This window comes from Ranitomeya imitator, chromosome 2 (genome assembly GCF_032444005.1).
Source record: "Ranitomeya imitator isolate aRanImi1 chromosome 2, aRanImi1.pri, whole genome shotgun sequence".
Lineage (NCBI taxonomy): Eukaryota > Metazoa > Chordata > Amphibia > Anura > Dendrobatidae > Ranitomeya > Ranitomeya imitator.
The window spans coordinates 579,886,265-579,899,553 of record NC_091283.1 but is presented as its reverse complement, the minus strand read 5'-3'; the positions used below and the strand labels follow the sequence as shown (position 1 = coordinate 579,899,553).

Sequence of the window (13,289 nt, the reverse complement as noted above, 5' to 3'; positions counted from 1 at the left end):
ACAACAACGCAAATGTGAACGTAGCCTTAGTGCTGCGCCGACTCCAGTCTCAGGATCGGTGATGGTCCTGGTAATCATACGCCCACTGATCAGTAGGTGATGGCATAGTGCCTTAGAAGATTGATTAAATGTTTAAAAGCACTTTTAATGACTTAAAAACAAACCCATAACTTACTTTAAGTATTTGTATATAAGCTCCTCCCGGGTGAGCAGCTCTTCGGGGAAAGGGACGGTTGGCATAGTGAACTGATGCTGTAGGGGACTCTCTTGGGAGCGGTGGAAGGACGCCTGACAGGTGAGGATCGGTACTCCATGCTGGACTGCCTTAACTGACCGTACACTGAAACTTCGCCCATCTCGTGTCCGCTCCACTTGGTACAACACTGGAACCTTGGGGTCCCCTAGTGGTGGACATAAGTAACAGTTATTGTAGGGGAGAAGACTGAGCTCTGGCAGCTATATAATATCAGTAAATTAAACAGGAAAAGATGGCTCTGTGCTGGGACGATTTAGGACAGCGAGTTCTTATGGAAATCAAATGAACGCTACTGTACAGCATACGTGGAAAGAGGACAGCTGAACGTGGCTGAAGCTTGTACTGCACGGCGAGAGCATTGTGAACGGAGCCGAGCTGCAGGACCTGGCACACTCTCACAAGGATGTTCCTGTGCTACTTCAGCCTGCTGTTGGGTTTCCACAATCATACAGTGCAATCCCCTTTAACCATTTCACAGGAGGTACAATTTCCTGACTTCTGTCAAAGTGCACAACACCCATCCTAAAACTACAATGATACGTAGCGTGACTTATGCCTTTGTCTACAGGTACTGTACATGTTCCTTTCCATGGATTACATGGCAGCTGACAAACTTTCCTTTTTTGGCCAACTTCAAACGACCATATTTTCGGTCTAAGTGCTGGTAGTGGAAAAAAAAACAGATGGCTTATGGACAGCACTTAGACCATAATTCACTGAATGAATCTGCATGTGAGAAAAGACCCAACATGGACTAGTTTCTCCCGTATGTTGGATGTGGCACCTATTCAAATTTATGGGTGCACAAAAAAAAAAAAATAATAAAAATTGCCATACAAAGCCACATTTTTTCTATGGGCACAATGCAATTAAAACAAAGAAAACTGTATATGGTCTTGTAAATTAGTCATTAAAAAACAGACTTCACACGCTGGCTCTATAATCTACAGCACTTTCTGGAATCAATTCTAGTACATTTGCCAGGCAATGCGGGGTCCTGTCCCACTAAGCTCCCTCACCCCCAAAATGTAAAGACCGTGATGGAAAAACTGAAAAAGTAGTAAAATATGGCGTACACAGAGTTCTCTAACGTGTAGTTTTTGGGTGCGGTGGGAGGAGGAATAATACACCCCCTTAATGTGTCAGAGAATATTGCCTCGGTCACTGTTGAAATGGTTTCATGTTCGGTCCCCGGCTACAGTTTGCTAAAGAATACAAACAAAAAAAAAACCCACACTGTACTGAACTTCCCCGATGTCACCGGTGGGTCTCTACTGCTCTGAAGGGGGTGATCAGTCGATGCCGGGAGAGCTGCTGAGCTCACAAGTTGGCTGCCGCGACGTTAGCACCACAGCCAATGCCAGAGACTCATGGTGGCACTGGGGAATGAGAGTACGGTGTATGGTAGTTTGTTATCCTACAACAAACCACAGCAGGTGCAGAACATTGAAAGGAAACAACTAAAGATGGGCGGACTCCTGGATGTTCGGGTCCAGCCGAACAGTTACAAAACGTTTGGGTCTTGGTACCAAAAGTTGTGTTCCCGTGCGGTTGGTGGGCATGTCAAAACACTGCATGCGGACGAATCCACATACAACGCATGTCCCTGCGTACCCAATGTTAAAGATATAGACGCATGCGGAAGTAGGTAGACCTTAATGGAGGATGTACGCAGCCATACGCAAGTGTGAACTTAGCCTAAAGCAGACAGCTGTGAGCTAGTATTCTCAGTCTGGTAAGGGGCCATGGATATTGACCACTCCCAGCCTAAAAATAGCAGCTCGCAGCCGCCCTGAAAAGGCACATTATTAGATGCCCCAATTCTGGCGCTTTGCCCAGCTCTTCCCACTTGCCCTGTAGCGGTGGCAAGTGGGGTTCATATTTGTGGGGTTGATGCCACCTTTGTATTGTCAGGTGACATCAAGCCCGGAGGTTAGTATTGGAGAGGCACCAATAAGACACCTATCCATTAGTAGTCCAATAGTTACATGGTAAATAAAGACCCAGCCACAATAAAGTCTTTTATTAGAAACTAGATGGTGGCCCGATTCTAATGCATCAGGTATTCTAGATGCGGGGTTTAAATTGCACACCAATATCGCTGATTGGTCGCGACCAATCAGCGAAGCGGTGATCAAATCCCGCGCCAATTCCCGGACAGACTGCACCTGTCGCTGATTGGTGCTCTGGAGGAGAAAGCGCTGCCAGTGCTTCCTTATCTGTATACACTGTATTTTTTCAGCACTGTATATGTAAGGAGGAAGACCGGGCTGCAGGTACCTGTGCAAGGCCGGGTCCGGAATGGTCGAGGCTGCATCCAGTGTTGCCAGGGGGGAAAGAATTGGGAACCAGACAGGACCCATGTCCTGGGGAGGGGGCATGGCGAGACCGGTCGGAGAGCAGGAAGCGCAGGAAAAGGGAGACGTTTGCCACCGGCAGAGAAAAGGAGATGTGTTTCGGGTGCAGAGAGCGCGCAGAGGGTCGGGTGCTTAGCGAAACAGTGTGAAGTGCCTGCATTGAGAAGCGAGTGCAAGGTGCAGGATTCTGAGGTGTGTTCCTCCTCACGGATAGGCGTGCAATGGAGCACGCACCGGATAGAGACTTCTATGACTCCTTTTTACAGCTTAATGAACTAGGGGCTCAACGGGTAAAACTGGTGACCGTCCGTGGCTGCCAGAAGCTGGATGGAGTGTAGGGTTACGCCTGAAGGCACAGTGCCGGCTGCTGCCGGTATTTCATCTTTCATCAGACTACATGCGAATGAGGAGCAGAGAAGTCCCGATAAGTGAAGTTTAATAATAAGACTTGTGTTCTTCCGTAATTCTACTGTTAATTACCCGCTACCTCCCTGCGAGGAGTTCATTATTGTTATAAATTACACCGCACTGTTAATCCTTGCTCTTCATTCCCTGCGTTACTGCATCCCTGATCCTGCTTACATATATATACAGCAATCGCAAACCAGAAATGGCAGTATGTCTGCCTTCTCTATGGGGAGTACGGCTGTGTCTGATAGCTGCATAATCTCATGCTAGCTGATACTGTGAATTAATGATTTACACTATCAGTGAAGAGCAATGTGCACGGGATTTTAAAGTCCATGGCAGTCTGGAGCTGGTTACGCACAATAAAAGATTAAAACAAAATGGCCTTATCTGCTATATAAAGCTCTCGGATGAAAAAAAAAATATCATATTAATGTCAATAAAATGGGATCCACATTACCTGCTCGTACGAAGTAGCAGTGAAGAGAATGGACAAACTCTTCGTCACTCACAGAAGTAGCAGCTGCCACCAGTGCTTGCCCAACAATCTGACCACCAAACAGTCTCTGCGTGGTAGGGACCCAGTGATGAGAGCCTCTGCAAAACAAAAGAAGTGGTCACACATTACAGGCCGTTTTGGCACCGCGGATGAACGACGTTTGCCAGATCTATCACAGTGGTTCTTGCTGGACGGTGGATCTGGCACGTTTATACTGTCAACTTCACATCTTGGTTTACATTAACTAAAAGTTTCCACCAAGTTTACATTAACTGGTTTATGTTGGTTCAACTGTTGTGTCAAATTGTGGAGGACTTCAGATCACTTCCCTTTCCGACAGTCCCAAACAGAGTGCTTTGAAAAAAAACGTGGACAGAACACGTAGTAAATGTGGAGCAAGGCATAGAAGGCCGCTTTTCCTGCAAATTATTACAGATCCACAAGGACCCCACCAATACTGAGGACAGGGCTCTATATACAGTGAAGGTGCACACTGTGCTCCAGTCATTGTCTATGGGACTGTTACAGAAAACAAAGTACAGTGCTCCAGATCAGAGCCCCATTTTGGAGTAAATTGGTGGATGTTCAGTTGGACCCCAGACATCAGTAGGTTATCCTAGTCCAGGACTTACTTGGGACTAATCCTGAAACTAGAATTCTGGCACATAAAGCTTAGTAAATCAGTCTCACTGTATGAAACCATGTCCAAGGAATAAGTCATAAAAGGGGTTTTCTCATCATAAATGGGTAAAATTAAAGCGTGCTAGTAAAAATAGACAACTTTGAAAGTTCCTGCTTATTAAAAAGGGTATTCTGATCTCCAAAAACCCCAACCAATAAGTAATAGGTATGAAAATAATAATCGCTAATACCTCCAGTTAGAAATGTAGTACAGTTCTTCAGATTCACTATGTTGCTTACCCCATGTACAGGCCATTGCTGTAGCATACGGGGTACGACCACTCATAGTGACAGTCAGTGGTCGTAACCTAAGCTACTGCAGTGCCTTCCACATGGAGTAAACGACATAACGAATTAGAAGAACTATACTACACTTCTAACTGGAGGAATTTGCTAATATTATACTTACGACTTACTGGGATAGGATCTTGCAGATGGGAATACCTCTTTAAAACCACAGAGCGATTTCTAATGTTATTGTTGCCTCAGTTGAAGACGCTGCTGCAGTCAGGGGGGCGGCAGAATCCGAGGCAAAGAACCTTCTGGTGCAATCTGTTATAGAATGACAAACGATGGCTTGTGCGGGGCAGAACCTTGCACTACCCCGACGCTGCAGGAGCTAATCTGCCTCCGTGGGCATCGGGTGAGAGCGCACAACTTGGGGCGGCAGCGGTGCCATGTCTGAGAAACGCGGGGTCCCACACACTGCACCGCTATCTCTAGGGACTTTCCACAGTAAGGGCTTGTCCATCACTAATAAGATGGAAGCGGCCAGGGCAGTGCAAGGGATAAACAGTCGCTGCCACCTCCTGCTGATCTGCTCTAGATGGGACTGAATGCGAGGACTGATTGGCTGCAGCGGTCACACACTGCTCCCTTACAGAGGCAGCTCACAGTAATGAAGAATGGCCGCCCCCCATCAGTTGTCTTCCAGGCTGGCACTATGGCTAGGTCCTCTACTCACAGACCATGCACTAATGCTGGGCAGCCCGGCCAGGCCCCTTCCATGAGGGCAGAAGCCAGCACAGACAGGACCTCCATCCTACGTGCTGCCATGGAACTACAAGTCCCAGCATGCCGCGCGGTATCACCTCAGCTACACACACAGGTTACCCAGCGCCGCCACAATATCAAGCACCTGAATAAATCTTTGTCTAGCGGCTCCAGATTCAGGACGCTGGTGACCAGCACGCTCCTCAAATCATTTGGCCTCTTCTCTTCAGGGTCCAGCAAATCCTCCGGCTGTAGGGAGCCGGCCATCTTTTCTGCTCACGTGACTGACCACAGGATCACATGATGGACTTCGGTCGACATTCGACAAGTCACAAGTACAAACTCCCATCTGCTCGTTAGCAACCGGAAATGACGAATAAGTAAATAACACAATCTGCGCATGGCTGTTGGGTAAGACCCGCCCATAGTGTTACAGATTATTCTTATTGGTTAAGCGGTTGGGCTGCCGATTGTTGCACTTCCGCATTAATCATTTGCGCTATTGGATTGGGTGATTCCTTGATCACGTGCAATGCATTCTGGTTCTTGATTGGTTTAACGCCTGGCGGCCTGCGTAACCGTATCTATGATTGGCCAGATTTTATGGGCGGTGTCTGCGTTCTGCTATAAAGCGTTGTTAAAGGGGCGTGGCATAAAATCGGTTTGGAAACCGGAAGCGGTTGTATAGTGTGGTCTTTTAGCTGTGCCCACCTAAGGGGGAGAGAAGTAGCAGTAAATAAGGCAGGAGCCTGTGAGGGCTGCTTCATTCACCATAATGGTGCAGAGACAGGGTGCATGTGAAGCCCCACAGTCAGTGTGCCCATGAGCCCCACAGGCCATTATTGAGTGGATGAAGCCTGGGCAGAAAGCTTTACTTCTCCCTCTCCATGTATACGGTGAACGCCACATCCATGGACGACGTGGACAGCAGCGATTGCCTGATGACCATGCTGCTGGGCACCTGCTTCCTCAACTACGCCGACTTCCAGGGGTTCTTCACCGCCTTCCAGAAGGACAACGACTGCAGCTACAGCATCCAGAGCAGCGTGTCTGTGCACCACCACAATAGCAAGTTCAGCATCCGCATACGGCCGGACATAATGTAAGGACCCCGGTGGGAGAGGGCTATCCGATCACTTCTCCATAAGAGGAGCCGCACTTGGTCACCATGTTTGATAACAACGTTAATACTTATCTTGCAGCATCTTCTTGTTGGACCCGGTAGGTCTTTCTTTACTTCCTACAGCAATCACGTCAGGCACAAGGTTTGTGATTGGCTGCAGCGGTCATACCCTTGTACGTGAGATTATTGCTGTAGAGAAGTAAATATAAACAGATGGGGACTTCAGTAGCGATGAGAGTATTGGTAATTTATCACATCTAGTTATCCCCCCCCCCCTCCCAAGCCATAGACAATCCCTTTAACCACTTGTAGACCTCCAAATGACTTGCAGGGTTATTCCCAAGTTCTTTATTGGGTACATTTGCAAAGTCTATATCAGCAAGGACAATATTCTAATATAACCCGTATGCTCTACAAATATTTACAGCTGGTTAGAAAGTACTATTTAAAACTTAGCTTTTATTGCTATACGCTAAAACAACTATATTACCACATAAATACAAGGTGCCGGTGCCAACAACACAGTGCAAAAATAAAAACCAAAGGACAATATTGGCAAATCACACATATGCTTCCTCTAGGGGGCAGTCAAATTTTAACCCCTTACTGGGTATAGCAGCTAGTAGAGACTTTGTATCAATCCCCTTTATTTCTGCTTATCATCTCTGTGGGACGTTTGTCAGCACTTTCCCTGTACGCGGAAAGTATCCTATATATTTCACCCCACAATCCACTTGGTAATGTGACCGAAGTCCGTCTGATTTAGACCAACAAAAATGATTCAAGTGTTGGGATATGCCAAAAAACAGCGGATCTCCCTTCTGTCACTCAGTTCTGCATATGGTGTTTACACATAGAACGCAAGCTCCACAATAAAACAGAGGGATAGAAAGATCTCCTCTCTTATGCTCTAAACCATAGATACTCCCAGAATACATATATACCCCCCTCACAGGGTTGCATTTATAGGTATATGTTCAGTTAGTGTATCAAATGGATAAATTATCAAACATTCTGAAATATATACTCATCCATAGGACCGGATCTCCCAGCGGTGCCTTTTCAGAGTACCAGGGATCTTTGTATGCTCACCTATTTCTGCTGAAAACATGTCAGTTCCCCCCTGAAGAATATAAATATGAAACGCGTCGGGAGACATCAGCTTTAAAAAGGATTAAGGGACGGAGTGCTATACTGCACTTACCAAATACAAAGACTGTACGGCTGTATCTTTATTTTTTTTTTAAACCCTTTCACTACTCTAGGATTAATAATGGATAGGCGTCTTATTGACGCCTCTCCATTATTAACCAGGCTTAATGTCCCCTTGCAATAGCAAGGTGACATTAACCCCTTATTAGCCCATATCCCACCACTACACGGGAGTGGGAAGAGAGGGGTTAAGTGCCGGAATTGGCACATCTTACAGATGCGCCATTTCTGGGGCGGCTGGGGGCTGGTATTTGTAGCGGCGGGGGGCTAATAACCATGGCCCCTCTCTAGGCTATGAATATGAGCCCTCAGCTGTCTGCGTAGCCTTTCTGGCTATAAAATATAGGGGGACCCCACGTCATTTTTTGGGGGGGTCCCCTTAATAGCCAGTAAAGGCTGCGCAGACAGCTGCGGGCTGATATTCATAGCCTAGAGAGGGGCCATGGGTATTACCCCCTACCCAGGCTACAAATATTGGCCCCCAGCCGTCGGCTTTCCCCCTCTGGTGCAGAAAATTGCGCGGGAGCCCACACCATTTTTTTTTTCAAATTTAACATATTGCTTTTAAGGCCGTCGTCAATACCCGGCACTGCCGCTGGCACTCGGGACTGGAGCGTTCAGCTGCATAGAAATGCATGCAGCTGCACGCTCCACACCTAAGTGCTGGCAGCAATGCCGGGTATTAAGATGCGAGACTCGTCCGAGTTTCTCGCTTGTGTGATCCATCTAACTATCGTATCTATCTATCAATCATCTGTTTATCTATTATCTGTTGTATCTATCTATTATCTGTTGTATCTATTATCGATTTATTATCTATCAATATAGCTATCGATAAATCTATATAGTGTTATATTTATAGATAGATATATCGGTAGATAAAAAAAATAGATATATTGATAGATACCATAGATAAATACGATAGATAGATCCATAGATGGATACGATAGACAGATACGATAGATATGTATCGTATCTATCTATTGTATCCATCTAACGTATCTATCTATCTAGCTGTGTGTGTATATTCTTCAATGGAGTATGTAAATGAAGAGGTTGGACAAGAAATGACCTCACAATTTTATTTTTTTTGTATATCTTTATTGAGCTTACAAAAACACACACAATCCGCATCAAAAAATGCATCAAAAACGCATGAAAAACGCTGGTGACCTGCCAGTGACCTCAGGTGCAGATTTGGTGCAGATTTTACCTGCGTAAAATCCTGACCAAATCCTGATGCAATCCTGAACGTGGACACATACCCTTAGGGGATGTGTCCACGTTCAGGATTTGGTCAGGATTTTACGCAGGTAAAATCCTGACCAAATCTGCACCTGAGGTCACTGGCAGGTCACCTGCGCTGTCCTTGCGTTTTTTCTGCAATGTAAGGACATACTGCGTTCTTAAGACGCGCCACATGTGCGTTTTTGCGGGTCTGCTGCCTGTGTGTTTTACCGTATACGTTCATGAAATCCCCTCCACTATGCTGTAACATCTGGACGCTGCGTTTTTGATGCTGCGGCTCAATGCAGCGTCAAAAACGCAGTGTTTCCTGAATGTGGAAACATACCCTAACACATTTGAGGTTGACAAACAAGACATGTACTCTATATGTTAGCTGTACATGACGGAGCGTTATGGGGTTTTAACTGCACTCTATCACGCAAAAAAAACTGGTATGTACTTGCATAGCTGGAAACAGCAACACAATTAATCCCCCCCCCCTTCCAAGTTGGAACAGTTAACCCTCGATCACACTACCTTCTTTTTCATTTAACCGTGTCCATTTATTTCTGCTTTTCAGATACACAGAGGTGACGTTTTGTTGCTCCAAACTTCAGGGACACAATGGTAAAAGAAAGCTCCATGATATTGTCTGTCCAGCCTTTTTTGTTCTGCATTACGATGTGGACCTAGATCGTTTAGTGGTTAAAGAAGAATGTTCAACTCACAACCATTCCAATAATACAACATCACCTCAAGCATCTATTGTTCATCCACCTAAGTTGGGAGACCTGTCACCTAACTCGGAGGTCCCGTTTAAAAAGATTTGCAACGAAAGTCTATGTCTGTCTCCGAAGAAGGAAAATGACCACAAGGAAGTTATACAAGACAGCCAATCCTCATGCAAGCCGAAGAGTAATTTGCCATCAGAAATTAAAGACATTGATGATGAGTTCAATAGCAAACTTACGTCTGCCACCGTCAAAGACTCAAGTCCTGAGGCACTATCCATAGATGCTTTTTCACGTGTTGATGGTTTCGTTAAAGACTTCCAAAAAGTGGATGCTGGCTCAAAATCCTTGCTCACGATCGGAGTTGAAAACCAAGTGGAGCAACTTTGTTTCCAAACAAGTACTATGAGTAACTGGTTCCTAAAGTTTCCGGAGAGCATTTTGCTTCATAAGGTTTCTAGCAAAATTGGATACAGTCTGTATGCATTTCTAGTGGAAACCAAAGAACGCATGGCTAAAATAGTTTACTTTTCGTTTGTAAAAGAAGAAGATGCAAAAAACATCTCCAAAGTGCTGGAAACGTTTAAACTTTTCAATTCTGAATGGTCAAAGGTAAAATTTATCCATACAGATATAGCTTTTAAGCAAGTGGATGTTCTAAAGGAAGCATTTCCATCAGGGCAGGTCTTGCTTTCAGTCTATCACACAGCACGTCTCATTGAAAAGAAGACCAAAGGATCCTCTCAATTCATGTACTGTTTCAGTAAGATGATTGAAGAGGCAATCTATCAGACTACTCCTCTGAAGTTAAGCTTCTTGGCCGAGAAACTTGAGCACAAATTAAATAAAGACCTCTATGCTAAACTCTGCAAAGAGTGGTTTTCAAATGAGCTTCTATGGTACATGCATGTAAAGAAAGGCAAACTTTCTTGTAGGACATACATGGACAGTGTAGGAATGATCGATATGACTATCTCTACATGCCTTACGAATCAGAGTTCAATGGAAAATGCTATCCAAAAGTTTCTTAAGTCTGCAGACTGTTTCAACAAAGAAGGGAAAAGCTATGTTTCTTCAGACTTTTCAAACAAACTGTTTGAATCACAACCCAAAATTACTAAAAAAAATGTACTCCCCATCCTGCCTGCACAGACATCTCCCCCGTGTGCTTCAAAGACCACCTCTAAACCTATGAAGAAGAAAGCCCCACGGCAGGTAAACACATTTACCTTTCTGAACAATGGGCTCAATGTAAACCCAGAGACAGGTGTCTGGAGACCAATTATAGTATCAACTTCAATGCTTCTGTCCCTAAAAGAGTTATGCACTGATATTGCCTTTCAGTTGTGTTCAAAAGAGTGGGAAGTAGTTCAGAGATCTACTCATCTAATCACTAAGCAAACTAGATTTACTACTGTCCAGATCCTTGAAGACACCCACATTGTGTCTTTAAGTGACCATTCTTGTACGTGCTATTTTAACAAGGGTTACAAATTGCCATGTCGTCATATTTTGAGCATGCTTTATTTATACCAAAAGCCAGTGGAAGAGAACATGGTGAGTCTCAGGTGGCGTAAAAACTATTTGCAACCCATCTCGGACTCTAGTGTGTATAGTAAGGTCTTGCCCTACACTAAAACCGAGGCAGAAACCATGGCAAGGATCAGCATAATCAAGAGTTTGACTAAGGAACTGTATAATCTGCTCATGCAGTGTGATTTAGAGGAAATGCAAGACAGGATTTCTACGTTACAGATGATGTCTGATATTTGGCACAATGACTCAAACGACATGTCAATATTTCCGAAACAAGAACAGGCGCCTGAGCTCCCTAACCACTGGGTGAAGATAGAGCCGAATGAAGAGCACAACTGTTCTGGCTGAGCTGTGTAGGCTGGATCATTAAAGCCTTTTTGAGTTAAAAAAATAAACCTGATCTAAATGAGATTTGTCAGGCTCAAACTTTTGATTGGACAATTCATCTGTTTTAATTTGACTTTCAGCAACACTGGAATATAGAAAAAAAACTTTAGGAAATGGTATCTTTAATATTCCTATATAATAGGCACTTAGATGAAGAGTTCTTACCAAGCCTGATAGGTTAAGGAGGATCTATTCATACTAGCCACATCATTAATTAGTGGCTGCAGAGCTCAAGAAAATGTAAGTTTTTATTTTGTAATTTCCCCTCTCTGTTGTGGAGATAATAATAGCTTAAGTTATAATTTCTGAAAAAGTTCAGCTTGGTGTCGCCATAGATTTGTCTCTGGGTGCATGTACTACTTCCCTTTCATGAGGTTGACCGATCATAAATAGGCAGCAACACACAGAGGGAAAAAAAGAACATACTTTCCTCTCCTCACTGATCTCTGCAGCTACTGTGTAGAGATACAGCAGAGCTCAGTTTTTTATCATTAAAAAATAGTTCCAGATCTGGCAGTCAATGTGGGGGAAGGTGAGAGTTGAAAGCAACGTGAGATGAGATTTGGAAGGGTTTATAATGATGCGTAACTCAGCTCTGCTGTATTTCTATTCAGTAGCTAAAGAGATCGGTGAACAGAGGAGGGAGTTTTTCTCCTCTGTATGTTATTGCATGCTTGTGATTGGTCACCCTGATGCAGGGAAAAAAGTACACGCCCCCAGAAACCTCTTGTAAAGCCTAATTGAACTTTACATTAAAAAAATAAACTTTCCAAGCAAATATCTCTACAATGAAGGGGGGAAATGTAAAAAAATAAAAGCTGTGTTTATTCTTAGCACTGCAGCCACTATTCCATAATTTAGACACTGACATGCTCACGCTGGTCAAAGGTCTTCTTTAAAGGGGTTGTCTGGGTCTTGCTCGAGGAGCTGGATGCAATTCCAGATACTACTGTTAGAATAGAGCACTGTCAAAGAAATAAAGGCAGACCCAGTTCTATAATCCTGGATAAAATGTTCAAAATAGTTTTCTGTGATTTGGGATGTTATGTCAGTGGGGGGAGAATGACTCCTGGCACACCTGTTCAGTGTTTAGCAGGCACAGCTTGGTACATTTTGTAGTGATTGGGGCTGCAATGTAATACCAGACATTCGGTTGTAGGACATTGAAAGCAGGGGGCTTCAGTGCCAAACGCCATACAGTTTACGGTGCCGTGCCTGATAAATAATGAAGGAGACATAATCGGTGGGAATGTTTGAAATTTGCTTCATTTCCATTGTTCTGAAATTGTTGGTCTGTTCTAAGACTGCTACTGATGACTTAAAGTCCCAGAAGAACTTTTAATACAGGTGATTGATAACGTTCTCATGACATAGCTGCTCTCAAATGTCCTTTCTAGCTGGCTACCAGGGACAGTTTACAGCCCCCCTACTCTGTTCGTGAGAGTAGTACAGAGTTTTAACAACTATTAGATGACCAAGTTTAAAGTCAGAGAAGCTATGATTTGAACTTCCTTTTCCAACATTTCTTTGTTTTAGAGAAGACCTGTCACCAGGTCAAGAGTCTAGTTTTAGTTTTGGTTGGTGCTACTGTGAATATGCCATTTTTTTTTTCTCTTTAAAAAAAAAAAACTCCCCAAACTCTTCCACAGACATAGGGCTTTTTAAGGCTAACGTTTTGAGGAGCTGCGGACTTCCTCTGTGAAGCCCCGCCCTCAGCCGCACCTCCGCTGCTAGCTCCGCCTACTTCTGCATGCGGCCTGCGTACCTATCTTTAACATTAGGTACGCCGGTCGTGCAGCTGTATGCGGATGTTTCCGCATGCGTCGTTTTGACGATGCGGAGAATAAAAAAATTGCTACCAGCTGCGTCCTACACTGGT

General features: G+C 44.4%; 2 protein-coding genes across 2 annotated transcripts in view; one reads left to right on the top strand and one right to left on the bottom strand.

The window, feature by feature from the left end:
* ACOT8 (acyl-CoA thioesterase 8) overlaps window positions 1–5,515 on the bottom strand; it is a 28,146-nt gene extending 22,631 nt beyond the window's left edge. The window contains exons 1-3 of the mRNA XM_069752214.1: window positions 5,340–5,515; window positions 3,482–3,618; window positions 176–401 (exon numbers count right to left, since the gene is read on the bottom strand). Coding sequence (XP_069608315.1) covers window positions 176–401; window positions 3,482–3,618; window positions 5,340–5,461 — 485 coding nt within the window. The 5' untranslated portion in view covers window positions 5,462–5,515. The remainder of the gene's footprint in view (window positions 1–175; window positions 402–3,481; window positions 3,619–5,339) is intronic.
* Window positions 5,516–5,848: 333 nt separating this feature from the next.
* ZSWIM3 (zinc finger SWIM-type containing 3) lies at window positions 5,849–13,027 on the top strand. Its single transcript, XM_069752210.1, has 2 exons — window positions 5,849–6,296; window positions 9,337–13,027. The coding sequence occupies exons 1-2, from the start codon at window positions 6,082–6,084 to the stop codon at window positions 11,369–11,371; spliced, it is 2,250 nt and encodes a 749-aa protein (XP_069608311.1). The 5' UTR covers window positions 5,849–6,081; the 3' UTR covers window positions 11,372–13,027.
* The last annotated feature ends 262 nt before the right edge of the window (window positions 13,028–13,289 follow it).